The 19,704-nt window shown below is 55.7% G+C and overlaps 3 protein-coding genes across 3 annotated transcripts; 2 read left to right on the plus strand and 1 right to left on the minus strand.

Moving 5' to 3' along the window:
* Positions 1-17: 17 nt before the first annotated feature.
* C4H7orf26 (chromosome 4 C7orf26 homolog) lies at positions 18-8,614 on the minus strand. Its single transcript, XM_037386448.1, has 6 exons — positions 8,317-8,614; positions 7,047-7,268; positions 5,574-5,739; positions 3,163-3,690; positions 1,430-1,469; positions 18-835 (listed from the first exon to the last, which is right to left on the minus strand). Exons 1-6 carry the CDS (start codon positions 8,506-8,508, stop codon positions 628-630), a joined length of 1,356 nt encoding a protein of 451 aa, XP_037242345.1. The 5' UTR covers positions 8,509-8,614; the 3' UTR covers positions 18-627.
* A 2,590-nt stretch (positions 8,615-11,204) lies between these two features.
* LOC119147482 (deoxyribonuclease-1-like) lies at positions 11,205-14,376 on the plus strand. The gene is made up of 8 exons (XM_037386557.1): positions 11,205-11,348; positions 11,940-12,028; positions 12,197-12,280; positions 12,421-12,536; positions 13,336-13,448; positions 13,757-13,914; positions 13,990-14,086; positions 14,323-14,376. Exons 1-8 carry the CDS (start codon positions 11,205-11,207, stop codon positions 14,374-14,376), a joined length of 855 nt encoding a protein of 284 aa, XP_037242454.1.
* Positions 14,377-16,226: 1,850 nt separating this feature from the next.
* On the plus strand, positions 16,227-19,699 carry LOC119147405 (deoxyribonuclease-1-like 2). Its single transcript, XM_037386367.1, has 8 exons — positions 16,227-16,373; positions 16,721-16,809; positions 17,824-17,907; positions 18,022-18,122; positions 18,197-18,309; positions 18,558-18,712; positions 18,838-18,934; positions 19,649-19,699. Exons 1-8 carry the CDS (start codon positions 16,227-16,229, stop codon positions 19,697-19,699), a joined length of 837 nt encoding a protein of 278 aa, XP_037242264.1.
* The last annotated feature ends 5 nt before the right edge of the window (positions 19,700-19,704 follow it).

Below are 19,704 nucleotides of genomic sequence, written 5' to 3' on the forward strand. Positions count from 1 at the left end.
CTTTCTAATTGCTGTTTGAGAGAGAAAGTAGCAGAATTATTTTATGCTTCTTAAACTGTTTCCTTTAATAGGAAGTGCTGCTTTACTCTACCTTGTGCTTCTGAAACAAACATTTGTGTTCCAAAAATATACAGTGTACACATACTCTGTAGCTATAGATACAAACATTTACAAAGAAACAAGCAGGCTAGAGCAGACTAGCTTGAAAAAAAATCTCACGCCTTTTTCTTTCTGGCCCTCCTAGAACAAGACTAGCTGGTCTCAGCATGCCGTAAACAGATCAGGGCTGCTCAAAAACACATGGTTGAGAAACATCATACCCTTGGTGATTGTATAAAACAATGTGGACCAAAAACATTTCCACACGCTGCAGAGATTTGGAGTTTCTGTTGCTTCTCTCTTCCCACTCCCTCCTTTTGTCCCTACGATCTGCCTTTGTATCTGCATCCCACATCCGCATCGACTGCAGCCTACCCGTCTGTCTTCACTGCCGAAGGGCTGATCCCTCACGCAGGCATTGCTCAGCTTTACACCAAAGAGGAAAATGTGTTTCCCGAGTCATTTGGTTTCATCTGCAAGGCTTCCTCAAACTAAGGGAAACTGGGTACACTCTACAGTCTTAGCATTTTAGCGAATAGGTCGGTATGGGAATGTCATTCCTGGTATAAATGTTTGTACGGGGTGAGCAGGGAGCGCCGGGTGAGCCGGGAGCGCAGGGTGCGCAGCGTGCGCAGGGTAGCCCAGAGGAGGAGTATGGATATGAGGATAAAATCCTGGTGGCAGAGCACCGTGGGTCGGTTGCTGTACTGGACCTGAAATCACCAGCTGGAGCAGGCTGTGGAGAGAAATACAGACAGGCATGAGGATTATTCAGAGAAGGCTTTTGTCACGGCTCTCCCCAGCCCACAAGGGCCTGGCTCTAAGGACAATTCACAAGCAACACACACTACCACTGAGAGGCAAGAGGACAGCAATTCAATTCTGCTCTTTACAGCTTCCAGAAGACTTTTTTTTTTATATATATAAATCTAAACTTGGTTGCCCTTTGCAAAAAGGCAAGAAGCAAAGTGCAGTTAAGGTTAGGGTCAGGTAAAACACACGAGGAATTGGGGATGGGAAAACTCTGGGTCAGGTTCTATGCTGTAATTTCATTTTCCCTTCCTGTGCTTTTGTTCTAACACAGGATGGGCAAAATTATCTCTATGGTAGGAGTCACTGAAATCTCCCTCAGTCAAGAGTCCAGCTTGCAAGGGAAGAAGTAGCCAGCACTGCCTACCACCTTTATCCTTGTGCTGAACTGTGTATGAATAAAGGCTGACTTCCAGAAAGTAAACATAAATTTTTAAAGCAAGTTTTGTCTCAACAGCCCTCAAGTGCGTGTCTTGGAATATGCATCAAAACCAACAACAGCTGTAGAAATGTCTCTTACTTGTTATGCGGTAGTCTGGAGCACACAGTTCTCAAGTCATCTGAAAGAGGACAGAAGACATAACAGTAAGTGTAAAACAGAAGTTAGAGCAATTTTTCTTTCCACTTTCCTTGCTAGAAAGGTCAGATTACTGGAAAAGCTCCAGCCATCAACAGATCCAGAATCCCAATCTCAAAAACTTCCTTAGGAGAGAAAATGTTTCCCCATCTCACCAGTCATTACCTCAGCTTTCTACCTACATGCTTTATTGTATCTGACATTTAACCAACGCTGCCGTATGGGAAACGGAGCTTCATTTCAAGGCACACCAAGCCTTAGGACAGAATTTGCAACTCCAATATACTAACAAGTAGTAACTAAAACACAGGAAATACAAGGTGTGACTGCCCACTGAGCATGGCATTTATAGTGAGAAAGACATCAGGTCAAAGCAAGGCAAATCTTACTCAATAGCTGGTTTGTATTGGTTTGGGTGTTTTTTAAACAGTGCTAGTGCAAAGAAAGGGTTGGTTGGTTTTTGGTTTTTTTTTTTTGCTGAGGTCTATCAACTAGAAATTGCACCTTTTTTTTTTTTACCATCTCCAAACTTCTTCTAAATCAGAATAGCTAGAACCAAGGTATTTAACAACATAACCTGTCACTAGAGCCCTTTCAAAAATAGCTTGAGATAAAACTCCTGCCTTTGTAAATAAACACACTCAAAAATCACTGAAATAACTCGTACTTCAGCAGCTACTTATACTGAATCACCTTCCACTTCCACATTAAGAGCAAGCACTCAAAATGGACGAGGTAAACAGCTAAGAAAAAAATGCAGCTAATATAAGCCATCTACTCAAAAACCCACTATTCTCCTTGTTCTCATTACACCCAGAGCTACTCCCTGAAAGAACACTGAGATTTGACCAGCAGCACTGGTTCAGCCAGGGCAAAAGCCTCAGGCAGAGGCCACTGCCTGCAGCTGGGGTCTGCATTAACTGTCCTTCCTGGCTGTTTGGGGCGCTTTAAGCCTTCTAGTCACACTAAAAATCACCTGTTTTCAAGAGAATGCGTCAAGAACACAGTCTGTCTGTCTGACCCTACGCTGAGTTGAGGCACTTCCCTTTTTTATCTCTGCAAGTCTTTCAGAAACAGCTGGGTTTGGAGACAGGAAAGAGACAAAAGCCACATGAGCAGGTTTCCTTACTAAGTTTAACTCAAATCATACATGCTGTAATGGGGTCTCATTACAGGAGAGCTGAAGGCCCAGAAGTTCCAAAGAAGAGTTTTTCTTTGCTTTTCAAATTCCTTGTCTAGCATACCCACCCCATGGGTTTATCTGCTTCATGGACTCTCCTCCAGCAGGCAAACTCAGAGAAATCAAACTGAAGCACAATTAAACAGTGCTTCTTAAATAGCTACAAGCAATTCTGAGGGTGTCAAATTTGTCCTCATGCCAGACAACCAGATATAACCCCCTGCAGCAGGCTGCAACGTCGAAGATCAGTTCTTCTGCTCTGCAAAACAACACGCCAGTTGCCTGCATCAGTGACCTTCCCTTTCTTATTCTCCATCCAGTTATTTTTCCTGAACTATTTCCTGCACTGTCGCTTCCTAAAAGTGGCAAACTACTACTTCTGCTGTGAACATGTTCACCTTTACTCCCTCACCCCAACACTCCCTCTTACAAATTCTGCACACTGAAGAAAAATAATCCCATGACAGAGTCTGTGCCAGCCCCACCGACAACTTACCTCTAGTGCAGAGGAGTGCTCCTGATGCCATGGCCACTTGCAAAGCCTGAGCTAGTCTGTCTAGAGCCAGTTCAATCTCTTTGGATGCATTGAGAGGATTGAGTTCATCAGAGAGTCTGTTAATTTCCTCAACAAGTGGAACCACGTGGTCAAAGGGTACTAGCCCCAGGCGCCCATAAAGGTTCTTCTCTGTTAAATGCCCCTGAAGCATCATAAGAACCTGCAGGACACTTAGATGCAGTTTTGAATACAGCTGGTGGCAATCTCTGTCTTCTCCTGAAGTCGAGTCCTTGGCAATTTTGCTGGGAGGATGTCCATTTGAGAGGGAGGCTTTCTTCTTCCTTTTGTAAGCCAAGGGGGCCTTCACACACCAACGGATCAGTCCAGTCAGTGGGGTGAGCTCCAAAAACCCTATTGGCAGGTTGGCTGCAATAGGGGTGTTTAGGAAGGTGATGAGGATTAGGCGGGGGTCTTCAAAGATCCAGGAAACAATCAGCTCGAGCAGATCCGAAGGAGGGATGAGGTCATCTGAAGATAGGAAAGTTATTGTTGGGTAAGCAGAGTCTTGCACTGAAGCACAGTTGGTTTTTTTAATGAATCTTTCACACACACCCTTCCTGCACTGTCATAATTACAGATTCAGAACCTCCCCAACTCTGCTGGTTTTTTTTCAAGACACGAAAGGTAGATGCTCGTTTGTCCCAGGAAAGACACAACCATGTTCCTGTCAACTTCACCTTCTCCACCTATTCTGAAGACACCACTAAATGCCAGCATTTACTCCCTTCCCCAACAAAGCTTCTTCTGCCATTTTCTTCTCCCCCACCCATCATCTGCTCACCTTTTCCCTAAACTCAGTCCCTCTCTTTATCCCTTGCCACACAAAGTACAATGGGCAAGGGAACTGGAAAAACTTGTTGGCACCTTGTTCTCTTTACTCCAATAATTCAACTCATTTTCTTTAAGACTTACCTAAACAAGCATGTCTCGTGGAAAAACAATGCAACAACACGATCACATGACAGGTAAAGGATTATAAGATTATGTAAAACTTTAAATAGGAAGGGAAAGGTGGTCATCAACTGCAGCTTGACTACAGACAAAAGAAACATTGACTTCACAGTAATCACGCATCACCCCACCACAGGGGCGGGCTACGGGACTGAGCTATGTACTTTCGTTGAGAGTTGTGTACAGTGTCAACAAAGGGCTCAGCACAGAACTATCCACTCAGGTCTCTGTACTTGAAATGACTTCTAGGACAAATCATCTGGACTACAGAAATACCAGTGTGCAATGGATACAGAACTGGTATTTTCCAGTTTTTAGCTTTTCTGGTACCTCCGAGTATCACAGATACTGCTATGTGTGTGATCAACTCCTGCCCTCAGGACATGGTGGAGACTGCCCAGTTACAGATCACACTTTGAGGAGCAAGTTTCCTTTTCTTGTGTCACCAGTAACATCCCCAATAGTTTTTTAAAAAATTTCTTAGTTTACTTCTTATAACTCATGTTATTTCCTTTCTGACATGTCTTTTAATTAGTTGGGTGAATTCCAAGTGGTTGCACAAAACGTATCTAAAATACTGAGGAAGAATATGCTACAAGCTCTACCAAATACTTTTTTAAAAATGAAGTCTAAATCGGCACCTCTTCCTCACTAATGCCAAGCTGCTTATCTGGAGACCACACAAAACCCTTCCTTTATCAATAACAAACAGTACTGGCTTTTTTGGATTATACGTGATGTTGGTATTTAGTGTATGGTTGTTCTCTAGTCTACCACAAGCTCTCCTTCTCTCTCGCTGAGTAAAGGTAAACCCATCTTTTAGACACCCGCAAGTTTCTAGTGTCTGAGCAACAACCACCTGAGACAGGTCGTATCACTAGCTGGTCAACTTAGTTACCGAGTGCATTGGAAGTATGCTATTGATTGCGTTTCTCATCGCTGCCCAACAGAAATCCTGCTCCAGCTTGCAAACATTCAGAATTTGAGTTTCTACCCTTTTTTGGAAGGAACTGGATCAACAGACAGCCCTGAGTCTACCTGTTGGGTAGGTGACACACAATAGGGAGGTCCAGCTGCCCAGCTGAGGTGGATCAGCTAGAGCTTCTCAATCAAGAACGTCCCCATGTCCGTTGCCTTCTGTGGAGGGCACTGTGCTTTGTGTCAGGTGTTACCTGGCTGCTTCTCCAGCAAAGACTCTCCCTTCACCCACTGAGCGGTTATTTTTATTCTCACCCCAGTGGCAGACAAGACAACAGCCACACCCCTGAGCTGCTTCTGGCAATAATTACATGGTAACAAGCATCTTCAGAATTTCAGCAGTTAATTCAATTGTAACAGTTCATTTATGTTGCATTATACTGCCCCTCTTACTTTGAGAGACACAGCTTGGAAACCCTTACCTGAAGAGAGGTCGTAGAGAGCTGTGACGGATGTAATGAACTGGCAGCAGAAGCGAGGACTGGCACTGAATATCTGCTTCAGTGTCTGGATGGACCCTGGCACCAAGTTGCAGTAGTCATCGACCAAGGCTTGGGCTAGCCTCACGCAGTACACTGCAGGGGTGCGCTGCAGGGGTGCAGGACGGCACACAAGGAAAAGTGCGTTAAACCACTTTTAAAGTCACACAAAGTTCTACAGAGCTGACTAAAGTCTGCATTGCCTGAACACTGTACGTCCCCACATCACCCAGCTACTTTGCTGTTTCAACGTTTATGTTTCCACTTTCCCAAAATTAGCATGCTTTCTCTCTTTCTCTCTCTTTCTCTGCATATCAAAGATCCTCTCAGGCACAAATAAAATTACTATTTTGCAATATTAAAATAGATGGTGAAATTTCGTGTTTACAATAACTGTAGTTTAACACCTATTACATCAACATTTTTACTTAGATGGAAATTTTTTTACTACTTCAGCAACATAGTTCTGTAGTTCTAACTAGTTCAGTACCAGAACAACCAGTTCAGCAACCTCTCAGTTATGCTTGACATTTTTATCACAGAAAAATTTCAGTGCAATCCTCATGTCACTTAAGAGCTGCAATCTGCAAAAAACTACACCTTCCCTCTGCTGTCCAGGTTGCATCCCCTCCTCCCCTGCCAAGGCCCACCAGGTGGGAAAAGAAGGACCCCACAGAAACGGTACTGGTCTGCCTTCTCCCACCCTCCCCTCTCAGCACAGCCTTTCTGCTCCTCCCCTTCCTTAAAGTAGGTGAATTTTGCACATCTCAAGAAGGCAGCAGGAACAAAAATGCACTTCCCAAGGTCTGCAGTGGGGAATCTCTATGGGAAAGGGGGAGACATAGGAGATTCCCCACATAACAGCATTCACGGAAGATATACACAGGTATTTTGTGCCCAGATCGCTAGAGAGGTCTGCCTCTTCTGCCATATACAAACTTGTACACGAGACACACTTTATTTCCCAAACTCCAGAGTCGGCTTCTTTGGGCCAGGTGACCATGGTTTTACTCCCCGTGTTGGTCAAACCCTCCACTGACCCCTTTTACCATGCAGGGGGGGGTGGGGGGGGGGGTGGAAGGGGAGGTAGGAAGGGAAAAATCAATAAAACTTTCACTGACAGTAAAAAAAAACCAATTTTTCTTCTGCCAGTGCAGAACATAAATAAGCTCTCCCTTATGCTGCAACAAAGCAGTGGACAGGAGCAGTGGACAGGCGCACAGACATGAGGTGAATGCACCTGCAGGAGCTAGCTGTTCTATCAGCTTAAACTGCCATGAAGGAGCAGCTGACTGCAACCGGTTGCCACCAACCGTTAAGTGACACTCTGCCCCAGTTTACCCGTACCCATGGCGGCACACTCCCTCACTCCTTCCCCCCTTCCCCAAGACTTCCCTGCCTGCACAGAAGCTGTACCTGGAGCCAGAAGGCAGCACACTCCAGAACAGGAACCCTGCACACAGCCACTGCCATGGAAACCAGCTTTCCTAGTAAAGCCATCCTGCTGTCATCTGCTTTGTTTCCTTGAGGGCTGAAGAGAGATGAGAAAATGATCTGCCGGACTGAATCCTTGGTTTGCTCTTGAAAATAATTGCACATAATTTCAAGGAGCTGAAGTTCCTGAAGTGAATTCAATCTCTGAAAGAAAACAAAAGCAAAGCTGCAAAATATACTGGGGATCTTGAAGAACCAAGAGCCACTTTGGTGAAAAGACAAGAACAGTAAAGGCTGAGAGTTTCCTCAGGTGTTACAAAGTCAATCTTTATGCACAGCACATATATTCAAGCTTCCTGAACCACTACTGCATTTACCTAGTTACACTGAAAAGCTCTAAGTTGTATTTGAACACCTGGATACCCAAGACTGATGCTCACTGCCCACTAGGGCCCTGGCCCATGCACCCTGACATCCACCAGCAGCTGTAGTTTCCGCTCGCTGCTCTCTGGGATGGCCCCATCCCAGCTCCGTCCCACACCCAGACATCTAAAAGCCCTGGCACGGCCCAGCCACAGCACTGCGAGGCTGCGGGCAGTCCCCAGGGGCCTCAAGGCCCGCCACACCTCCTCAGGGCCCTGTCTGGGCTCCCAGAGTCCTGGCTAGTCCATCTGTGTCTTGCTAGCCAGCCCTCTCCCTGCCAAACAAACCCTCAGTCACCAGCACCCCAGGGGCCCCATCCTGTTCTCTTGGGGGCTCAGTCCCCAGCAGCAGCCCCGCAGGGACGTCATTCTGTCCTTTTGGGGCCTCAGTCCCCAGCAGCAGCCCCTCAGGGACCTCATTCTGTCCTTTTGGGGCCTCAGTCCCCAGCAGCAGCCCCTCAGGGACCTCATTCTGTTCTTCTAAGGCCTCAGCCTCCAGCAGCAGCTCCCATCCCAGGGACCCCATCCTGTTCTCTTGGGGGCTCAGTGCCAGCAGTAGCCCCCGCCCCAGGGACCTCATTCTGTTCTCCTAAGGCCTCAGGCTCCAACAACAGCCTCTCCCGGGATCCCGTCCCGAGTCCTGGGGCCTCGGCCTGCACAGCCACTTCCTGGGGCAGCGCCCGGGCTCCCGGGGCGCTGCTTGGGCCTCACGCCGCCACCCCCAGGCCCTGCCCTCCCTCCCCCGGGCATCGGCCGCCACCAGCCCCCGGGGACGCTGTCCGGGACGCCGCCGGGCCTCGCCCCCCCGCCACCTCGCGGTCGGGGCTCACCTTGGGCGGAGCTCCGCGCTCCTTGGGCACCTGGAAGAGGAATTCCTCCAGGAGCTCGGCGGGGCCCTTGTCGACCAGGGGCAACGGGGCGCTCTGCAGCTGGCTGCTGAAGTAGATATCTAGGTGGTACAGCACCTCCTTGGCGGCGCTCAGCGCGTCCCGCCGCAGCAGCGAATGCCGAATGTCGCTCATGGTTCCAATCCCACCGGAAAGCGACCCCCCCACCGCTGCCCAGCCCGCCACCCCTCGGTTCGGTCCGGTCCGGCGCGGCCTCACAGCGGCGAAAGCGCAGGCGGGCGGCCGCTACGGCACCGCGCTGCGGACAAAAAGGGGCGGCCCGCGGCCGCCGCCCGCAGCGCCCCCTGCCGGCCCGTCTGTAGCGGCGGGGAGGGGGGCTGAGCCCGGGGTGGGGCAGGGGAGGATGGTCCCCGGCCCTGAGGGGGTCCCGGCCCTGAGAGGCTGGTCCTGGGGCTGACCCGGGGGGTCTTGGCCTGGGGACAATCTGACCATGAGGGGGTACTTGGCCTGGGGAAGGCCTGGCCCTGGGGGTCTCGGTTCAGGCAAGGCCTGGCTGCGGAGGACTCTTGGCCAGAGGAAGGCCTGGCCCTGGGGCTGGCCTGTGGGTGTCTTGCCCCGAGGTGGGGCCTTGCCCCGAGGTGGGGCCTGGCCCTTGGGGGGGTTGGCCCGATGGGGGATTGGCCATGGGGGTTCTCGGGGCGCTGGCCTGGCGTAAGAATCCGCAGCCCCCTGGGGGTGTCTAGGCCCAGCCCTGGTCCTGCTGTGGGCAGTGGGGTGCAGGCCCTGGCCGTGCTCGGGGGGGCGTTTGGCCCCGGCGGGGCTGGCAGGGCCCCCCAGCCCCTAAGGATCAGTGCACACTGCCGGGTCCTGGCATGGCGGTGTCCCCTCCTGGGAAGTGTGGCAGCTGCCTTTGGAGGCCGGGGAGTGCTGGGACACCAGCCAAGGCTACTGGGGCAGGGCTGGGATCAGCAGTGGGAGCATGCAGGGTGGGGAGCTGGCACCCCTGGGACCTCTGGGGACAGGGGCTGCCCCGAGTGACCTCCTGGGGAGGGTCTGGGGACAAGGGACCCCAGCAGGGACCTGTTGTTTTTCAGGACTTCCAGCTCAGCTCCACACCCAAAGACCAGAGCTGGTGGGGCTGCACCAGGATGCACCGGCTGCCCAGAGCCCCCAGCACTGGGCTCCCACTGGCCCCAGCATACTTGGTTGACACTGGCTTGTTGGAAATGTGGAGTTCCGGATGGGAATGGCTGGTGTTGGTGAAATAAATGCTTTTTAAGAGAAATTGTAGCTGGTGATGAGCGAGAGCTGCCTGTGCCCCAGCGCTGGGGAGCTGCCGTTCCCCATGTGCAGTCTCGGGGATTCACTTGTACCGTACAGATCTCTTCTCAGTGTTTTTGTTGATTCAGGCACATTTGCCACCTTACCTGAGGCGGGAGGTATTGGCACTGTTGAAAACATTGTTTTTTTCACTGAGTGGACCTTTATTTCCGTGAAAAATGCCATATGGAGCCTGTGGCCTTGCATGTTCTTTGGCTGAGGGACCACTTGGCAAGGTGAGCGTGTCCCTCCCCATAAATGCAGGTGCAGCTCCTTCCCCTTCCAGAGACCTTGGACGACACCAAAGGTATGTCCTGCTCCCCTCTCCTCCCACACCCCAGGAGCTCCCCGCTCCAGCGTCGCTTCCTGCAGCTCGGCTTAGTTTTGCCACGATGCTCTGCAGGAGCTGAGCCTGGGCACAGCTCACAAGCATCACCCGGGATGGACACAGCCCTCTATAGGTGCCTCTGCCAGGGAGGCCGCGGAGGCTGCTGTGCTCCCCGGGAGTGGGGAGGATCTGTGGGGCTTTGGGCAATTTTTGACATGACCAAATTGTATCATTGCTAAATCGTGACGCTACCAAATCACTGCGTTACCAACCGGAGGGACTGTGGTGTTGCAGATGGTAGCGTTTGCAGCCGTAGCAAGGATGCCAGTGGGGAAAGGTGAGGATTTAAGTAGAGCAGCTGCCCCAGTGAAAAAGCACATCTGGGGGCAGCGAGCCCTTCCTTGGTTCGGGCTTCAGGTGTGCCCGAAGCTGGGGTGTTTGCCGGTCCTCTCAGCCCATACTGTCAGGGCTCCTGGTGGGGCTGGGTGCTCGGGGCACCTGGGCTTGGGCAGGGCTTGGATCCCGTCTGCTGGTGAAATATTACCCCAGGGAGCTGAGTGCCATGGGAAATACTTCCCAAATACCTTTTCCCATACGTGGGAGCTGCTGTGCTGCCTCGGCGAGGGTCTGGGAGACTCCAGCCTGGGTGAGGATGGGGCGGGGCAGTTTGGGGGGCGGCGATACCCCAGGTGAGGATGCTCCAGGCAGGGAAGGAGGTGAGGAGGGGTGTTGGGGGGTGTGAGTGTGGATCCACCCCTTGGTCTGTCCCAGCACGGCTGCTGTAGGGTCTTTTGGGTCTCTGGCACAGACCCAGGGAGGAGTGGGAGAAGCACAAGCCAAGGGACCTTGGTGCCCTCAGCCACTGCCACCCATCCCAGGCCAGGAGGGGTGTCCAGGCTGAGGGTGGTGAACGAGGAAGTGACTGCTCTGCGTCACCAGGAAATGGCATTTGCTCCTTTGGCAGTGAATTATTTGCTCCAGCCTCACAGGTGGTCTGGCCTCCCTCCAGGAGGGACAGGCAGGATGTGCCCCATGTGAGGCACAAGCCAGATGGCTGGATAGGAGTGCACCATTCCTGGGTCCTAGTGGTTCTCTGGAAAATAGATGCCTCCCAGTGAAACCAGTATGGCCAGTGGGAATACCCTGGTCACCCCCATCATCTGTGCCAAATCCCACTCCCAGCCACAAGGGCTGAGCCCATCTCTGCCCCTCTGCAGACAGGATGGCAGCCTCAAAGCTGGTGCTGCCACTGCTGGTTGCAGTACTGCTGCACGTGGCCACCACACTGAAGATTGGTGCCTTCAACATCAAGACATTTGGGGACAGCAAGATGTCCAACCAGACTATTGCAAATATCATCGTCTCTGTGAGTGTGTGGGGGTCTCTGGTCTCCAGGATGCAGCTGGCTTGGGGCAGTGGGACACCAGATTTCTGCAGGCATCCATCTGTCCAAGTGTCCATGCACCCACCTATCAATCCACCTGTCCACAACCCTGGCACCCATCCACCCAACCATCTGTCCATCCATCTATGCTTGCATTGATACGTGCCTCCATGCATGCGTGCATGCATCCATCCCTGCCTCCATCCATCTGTCCAAGCCTCCATCCATCCACCCACCTGCTCTTCCCCCATCACCATCTCCAACCTCAGGCCATCTCCACTATTTTCGGTCCCCAACCAAAGATGAGCGATGGCTGGTGCTGCCCAGGTTCCTCACTCAGAGCAGCCTGCGAGGGAGGAGCTGCTGGGGTGGTAGAGGGCACAGTGCTGCCCCAAGGCTTTTCCAAGCCAGAGGACACCAGCAGAGGAGCTGCCTCTCTGGCTCTGGGGTCCCCACTGCTCTCCCACTGCCAGGCTGGGAGCCTTCACAGCCCAGGCACCCACAGGTGCCCCCATGAGCAGCTCCCTGCTGGGGTGAGCAGCTCTGAGCTTGCCCCCCCCCCCCCCCTGCCAGATCCTGTCAGAGTATGACATCATCGTGGTGCAGGAGCTCCGGGATGCCGACTTGAGCTCCGTGAAGAAGCTCATGGACCAGCTCAACAGGTGACCTCGATGGCACAGGGCAGGGAGTGCCTGCAAACGCAATGCTGGGACAGATTCCAGCCAGCATCTCGCCATGCCAGGCCACCTCTGGCTTGGCCAGAGAGAGCCTGACGGGTGCTGGGGGGCACTGGGAACCTCCTCTCACCCTCTCTCCATCTCACTTCCCAGCACATCCCTGCACCCATACAACTTTTTGGCCAGCATCCCCCTGGGTAGGACCAGCTACAAGGAGCAGTACCTTTACATCTACAGGTAAGGGATGCCACCAGGGTCCAGCAGCCCCCATGTCACCCACTGTCCTCCCCAGCCACTGCCAAAGGGCCGTGGGTACCTCTGGGGGCCCTGGCTGCAGCAGGAGCGGTGCCAAGGGCTGCCCTGCTCCCCTCCCTCAGGTCGGACATGGTCTCTGTGCTGGGAAGCTACTACTATGACGACGGCTGTGAGCCCTGTGGGACCGATACCTTCAGCAGGGAGCCCTTCATCGTGAAGTTCTCCTCACCCACCACACGTGAGCAGAGCAGGTGTTGGGGGCTGCCTGGAGCTGGCACAGGGCTGAGCCTGGAGCTGTGCCTGCCGGGAGGGGAGGTTGCACTCTGGAGCCCAACTCAGGGGCTCCACCAGGGTCCTCCACTGCTGTGGGGCCCTCTCCCACCCACAGGTGCCCAGGGGCCCTGGGTACCTATGTCCAGCATAGCCAGCACTGCCAGCTGTTTTCCACCATGTGCCATCTCCCACCATGTGTTCTCTCCAGCTGCGTCCATCTCATGTCTCCAGCTGTTTCCAATCAGGTCCCACATCCCATCACCTGCTGCCTCCCATCTTGTGCCATATCCTACCATCTGCTTCCTCCAGTTGGGTGTCATCTCCCATCATGTACCATCTGCCTTCATGTGCCACATCCCAACACTTGCCACCTCCCATCATATGCCATGTCCCATCATGTCCCACTTCCCACCCTGTGCCACCTTCTACCCCGTGCCATCACCTCCACCTCCCAAGACCCTCCTCAGGTCACACACACTCTCCCACCTGTCTCCCACCCCCATCTCCTTGCCAAAACCATGATGGCTTGGAAAAACTGATGGGAAACAAGCAGCAAATCCCAAACCACACATGGAGGGATGCAGCTCCTGCTGGAAATCCCAGCCTGAAGGATGGGCAGATCCCAAAAAGCCAACACACCCTTTCCCTTCAGCAGCTTTTCCCAGCCAGTAGCTGGGGCTTGGCCTGGGGTGGTCCCCCAGGGTTCCCGCTCCCTTCCCAGGTGCTGCAGCTGAGCCGGTGGCTGATGGCCGCCTATCTGGCAGGGGTCGAGGAGTTTGTGATAGTGCCCCTGCATGCCACGCCCAGCCACGCACCGGAGGAGATCGATGCGCTCTATGAGGTCTACACCGACGTTGTCAACAAGTGGGCGACTAACGTAAGCGGCGGTGGGGAGCTCGGCCCCTTCCCAGGGTAGCCGGGTGGTCTGTGGTATGGCCACCACACATCCCGGTGGCCCTCCTGGGGTGGACATGTCCCACAGGAAACCTCTCATACCCACCGGACCAGGTGCCACCCCAGCAATGTCTGGGCAGGGAGCTGCTGGGTGGCTCCATCGCCATTCCTGGGGGCTTGTCCTCCCATGCTGGGGAGCCCCAGGGGAGGTTCTGCTGCCCCTTAAGATTTTAGGGAGCCTTTGCTGCTCTGTACGGTCTGTGGGCAGGGACACAGCATGCTGCCCCACAGAACATCCTCCTCCTGGGTGACTTCAACGCTGACTGCTCCTACGTGACCAGCACCGAGTGGCCGTCCATCCGCCTGCGCTCCCTTGACGCCTGCGAGTGGCTCATCCCCGACAGCGCCGACACCACCGTCGCTGACACCACTGACTGCGCCTATGACCGGTGGGTGCCATGCCGGGGGGGTGGGGGCTGGTACGGGGGGCACTGGGGGTGCTAACACCCACAGTGCACTGGCAGCATTGTCGCCTGTGGCACCGCGCTGCGCCAAGACATCGAGCCCGGCTCCGCCACTGTCAACAACTTTCAGAAGACTTTCCACCTCCAGAGGAAGGATGTGAGTGAGGGGCTGGGGCACATGAGCCCGCCGGGAGCATGGGTGGGCTCCCTGTTCCCCTGGGTGCACCTGGGGGTGGCCTGAACCCAGCCCCCACACTGATTCAAGCCCGCAGACCCAGTTATTTTGGGGTATGCTCTAAATTTTGGGGCTGGAGCGGAGCACTGGGGTCCCATGACAGTGACGGCAGGTCTGGACAAACTTCAGCCACCTCTCTGCTTCCCCCCCACACCCAGGCTTTGGCTGTCAGCGACCATTTCCCAGTGGAGGTGATCCTGAAAGCCCGCTGAGCCTATCCCAGCACCGGTGGCTACCAGGACACCCTGGCACGCACCTGCGTCCCTCCTGGGAACCCACGTGCCACCAGTGCCAGCCAAGCTACCCACCGAATCTGCTCTTTGGGGTCTTGTGGGAGTGGGATGCTCTCTGCTTTCATTAAAAAATTAGCCTTTTCCAGCCCTCCCAGCTCCGGAGGAAGGGTCCCCTCTGTGCCCCCCTAGCAGCACCCTGTGCCCAAGCCCCCCATCCCCCTGCCAGGGAAGCCCCACTGGGGCTGGAGCCAGAAAGGTCCCCAAGGTCCCCTCCTGCCATCAGGAGACCTGGACCCACCAGGCAGCAGGCGCTGCTCCCCGCTGACCCCAATAAAAGCAGGGACAGCAGGACGGGCTGGGGGGCTCTGGGCAGGACTCAGCCCCCTAGCCGGCATGCAGGATGACTTTCTGCCAGCTCGCAGGGCCGCATCCTGCCGGAGCACGCCTGGCTGTGGGGTGGCTGACAGGGTGCTGACGGTGAGGGCGGGGGGAGGTGCAGGACATGACTCAGTTCCCAGTGGGGTTTGGTGCCTCCCGGGGGGGTTTCGGTGCCGGCACAGCACCGAGGGACACTGGACTCATCCCGTGACAGGGTGTGTGGATGCAAAACCTGGTGGCATACGCAAGAGCCTGTCAAGCCCCAGCATGAGCAGCTGTCACCTCCCTACCTGCCCCGCGGCTGGCACCCCGGCAGGGCACCCCTGCAGCAGGGGTGACACCGTGTGCTGGTGCTGGGGACACTGGCTCCGCTGGGCTGTCTTTGGGTCACTAGTGGGGCTGCATTAGGTGACAGCGGGGGCTGCTTTGGGTCACCGGTGGGGCTGTGTTAGGTGACAACGGGGGCTGCTTTGGGTCACTGGTGGGGCTGTTCTGGGTGACCACCGGGGTTGCTGCAGGGGTTTGCAGCCACCCCCTCTTGCCGAGCCTGGCGGTGCTCAGCCTGCCTGACCCAGCCACCCCACCATTTCCTTCACTCCCCTATAATTACACGGTCTGAATCACTCACGTTAAGGCCATCGCCCTTTGCCACCTGCCTGGCCCCTGTGCCACGTGTTGTGACCCAAGGGACCACCCCAGCTGCAGCACCCCGAGTCCCACGCGCCCACCCGGCCCTGCTGGGGTGCTCCAGCACCACCGCACCTCCCCGGCCGCCCCTCGCAGCATCGGCACAGGGTGGCTACGCTGGCCCCACCCTGCTGCCCCGTCGGGGTTTGGTTTCCCAACGTGGGAAGGAGCCCAGAGCTGTGCCAAAACCCCCACGGGGGTGTCCGACTCATCCTGCTTTGCCGGCACCTCCACTGGGAATAAAGCCGCCCGTCCTGCTGCCGGGAGGGCAGAGGTGCTGCCCACTCAGCAAGGTAAGGATGGATCTGCACTCAGCATCTTCAGCTGTGAACAGGGAGGGACTGGGATGGGCTGAGACGAGCTGGGATGAGGAGTCACTCCCTTATCCTGACAGTGGGGGCTGTGATCAGATCTACAGATGTGGAGCAGCTCTCGGGGTGCCGGTGGCAGTGACTGGGGCTGGTGGGCGATGGAGACATCCTGGCAGGGAGTGGAGCTGGGCGATCCCAGGGGTGGCAGCGGCACTGCTGGGCGAACTCACCGCAGCGGGACTGGGTTTAGCTTCCCCTGGGACTCGTGAGCGGTCAGACAGCCTGTGCCAGCTCCATGGGCTGCTCCAGGCAGTGCCCACCATGGCACACCGTTGCACACCAGGACTTAGGAAGGACCTACACGGTTGGTTTTTTTTCGCTATCCTCAAATCCAGTTTTCCAAGTTTGGCTTTCATTGCTGCATCCCTACGGCTCAGCATCCCTCCCGGCAGGATGGGGACCATGGTGCTGTCACTGTCCTTGCTAGCTGTGGCTCTCCTGTGCCCAGCCACCGCCACACTGCGTGTTGGTGCCTTCAACATCCAGGCGTTCGGTGACACCAAGATGTCCAACAAGGAAGTGGCGGACATCATCGTCAGCGTGAGTGCGGCTGGTGCCACGCAGGGACAGGCTGTGTGCTGGGGCAGACCCAAAATGTGTCTGTGCTCCTGCGCCAGGGGCACGTGGGGACGTGGCCATGGATGGGATGGTGTCCCAGTGCTGAGGATGCCCTGGGTGGATGAAGTCTTGGTGGGGACCAAGGTGGGGTGTCAGGGACACCCTGTGGTCCCTCTGAGCCCTCTGTGGGGACACCTGCCCCAGCACCGAGGGACATGTGGGTCCCCATGGTGCTGCACCCAGCACCATGTCAGGGTGGCCAGCTGGGAGATGGATGGGAGACAGTGGCAGGCTCTGTCTCACCATTGCCATCCCTCTCGGCCTTGCAGATCCTGCGCCGCTACGACGTGGTGCTGGTGCAGGAGGTGCGCGACTCCGACCTCAGCGCTGTCACCGAGCTCATGGAGCAGCTCAACAGGTATGAGTGGGGCTGGAGCCGGGAGCGCCTGGGCGGAGCAGGGAAAAAGCCAAGCTGCCAAAGCAATAAAAGGCAAAAAAAAAAAGTCGTCTGTCAGCAGAGGGTTTGTTTTTGGAAAGGGGAGTAGGGGAAAAGTGCTGGGGATGAAGCTTTGAGCAGGCACTGAAAAAGCCACCAGGAATAATCTGGGGAGAGGAAGGGGGATACAAGTGGCACAAACCCCCTCTGAAAGCTGCAATCCCATGGGAGCACACAGGGTGGAAAGGAGCTACAGCTCTGGCAAGCTCTGTCTCCAAAATATAACAGGGCTGGGCAGAGGTGAGATGGGGGATGAAGGGGGCAGGCAGCCCCCCAGCACCCCAAGACCCTACAGGTGACAGGGGCCCCCAGGATGGACCCAGTGGCAGGTGATGCTCTGAAGCAAGCGGCTTGGGTCCCCAGGAGGAAAAGTGGCTGCTGGGGTGGGTAAAATGGGGCACCGCAGGTTGGCAGCCCCCCACCAGCTGGGTGCTGACCTTGTTTTGGGGGAGGGTACAGGCAGAGGCTGCTGCTGCCTTGTTGAAAGGCGGTGAGTGCTCCTGAGCAGGTATGCCCAGCCCCTGTCCTTGCCCCTTTGGTGTTCCCTCCAGCAAGGTCACAAAGCACCAAGGCAGGCAGGGTGACGCCAGGCTCTGCTGGGCCCTGGGCTGCTCATTAACCTAATTTAGCTTTGCTGCAAATGAAGGTGAGGAGCATCCCTGCAGAGAAAGGGGTGGCAGGAGCTGACCTGCATCCTGCCGTGCCCAAGGAGCCACCCCAGGGTGGTGGGGACAGCAGGGTGGCTCGGAGCCACTACACCCCATGTTACCCCACATTGGGACACGGTGGCTCATTGGGAGGGGACAGCAGAGCAGAAATGACTGGTGCCAACTCCACAGCTGCCCAGCCCCTGGTCATGCTGAGGCCACCGCAGGACAGTGCCAGTCATGTCACTGGTGCCAGCCAAGTCACTATCCTGCCTTTGCATCTCCGCAGCATGTCCACGTCACCATATGACTATGAGATCAGTGGCCCCCTGGGACGGGAAAACTACAAGGAGATGTACCTCTTCATCTACAGGTAATGGGGCTGGGCACGCTGCTGCCTGTCCGGCAGCACTGCGGGGCCACTGGCACCACGGAGGGGACACAAGGGCTGTGCCAAGCCCCAGTCACAATCCCTTTGGTCTCACAGGACAGATGTTGTATCTGTGGTGGACACCTACCAATATGAGGACCCCCAGGATGTCTTCAGCCGGGAGCCATTCATCCTGAGGGTCTCGGCACCACACACCAGTAAGCAGGGGGACTAGTGGCCCTGAATGGTGGCATGGGGTGGCCACAGAGCTGACATCTCTCTCCCCTGGCAGAGGTGGGGGAGTTTGTGCTGGTGCCGCTGCACTCAGCCCCGCACAATGCTGTTGCCGAGATTGATGCGCTTTACGATGCCTACCTGGCCATCATCAGCAAGTGGGGGACCGACGTGAGTGTCACCAACACTGGGGTGGTACCTAGGGTGGGCGCTGAGCCCCAGGGACTATTCAGCCCAGGCTGTGTCCCTGCTCCAAGGCTATCAGGGCTGGTGCAAGGGTACTGGGATGGGGACCCTACTCCTGCCCTGCCCCCTGCCATGGAGGTGCCCCAGCACCCTGGGCTGACTGTCATGGGAGAGGGTGTTGGGGACAGCCCTGTTTCCCAGCCACCACGAACCCCCCCATCTCCCTGCTGCAGAACATCATGTTCCTGGGGGACTTCAATGCTGACTGCGCCTACATCCAGCCAAGTGACTGGTCAGCCATCCGCCTGCGCACCAGCGACATCTTCAAGTGGCTGCTCCCCGACGGCACCGACACCACCGTGGGGAAGTCAGACTGTGCCTATGACAGGTGAGCACCACGATGGCACCCCTGTCCCCCTCCCCGGCACCCCAGAGCCCCCCTGCCCGTCCCACACCACCAGCGGCTGAGTGCAGGGGCCGGAGCAGGACCTACCGCCCGTGTCTCCCTGGCAGGATCGTGGTGTGTGGCACCAAGCTGAAGAGAAGCATCGTGCCAAATTCAGCTGCTGTCTACAACTTCCAGCGCGCTTTCCAGCTGGAGCAGGAGGAGGTGAGCCGGGCTCGCAAACGCAGGGCACAAACGCACCAAAGCTGAGCAGCGCTGGCTGCAGGGCTGCTGGCATCTCTTCGGGATTTGGCAACGTGGCACAGCCATACAGCTGCCAAAATTTTAAGTATCAGCTCAAAGATGGGGTTGAAGCAGCTCTGGCAGCAGACCAAGCTGGCTCCAGCTTCAGCACGCGTGCCCCTGCCCAGCACCTGCCTGCTGGGATGCCAGCACTGCTCCTGCGTAAGGCATGTGCCTCCAGGGACACGGCAGCCTGCAGCCAGCTAACAGGGAGCTCGGGGTGACAGGTGACCCAGGTGGATTTGGGGTCACTGCCTGTCCCTGTGGGGAAAAGATGAGATGCGCGGGGGGTTTTGTGGCCTTTAATGGGCAGGATGGCAGGGCCTGGGGCAATCCAAGCCAACCTGCAACCGCCCATAGCTGGCACAGAGCTCCCAAGTGAGACACGGGGGTCTCAGAGGGCAGGCACCCCCCTGACAGCACCTGCCCCAGGCCATGCCTGGGCATCTCTCCAGGAGAAGTGCCAAAACTGGTGCCTTGTGTGTCGAGTGTCTTGGGGTCGGGGACATTGTGTCCCCCTCCAACCCGCAGAAGGTTCTGGCAGGGCGATCACAGCCGCCCTGCTGGCTCCACTAGCACAGTGAGGGGCTCTCCAAAGCCCTGTGTCACACCTCCCTGCCTCTCGCCCTCCTCCAGGCTCTGGCAGTCAGTGACCACTACCCAGTTGAGGTGAAGCTGATGGCTTGAGCTCC

Source organism: Falco rusticolus, chromosome 4 (assembly GCF_015220075.1).
Source record: "Falco rusticolus isolate bFalRus1 chromosome 4, bFalRus1.pri, whole genome shotgun sequence".
Lineage (NCBI taxonomy): Eukaryota > Metazoa > Chordata > Aves > Falconiformes > Falconidae > Falco > Falco rusticolus.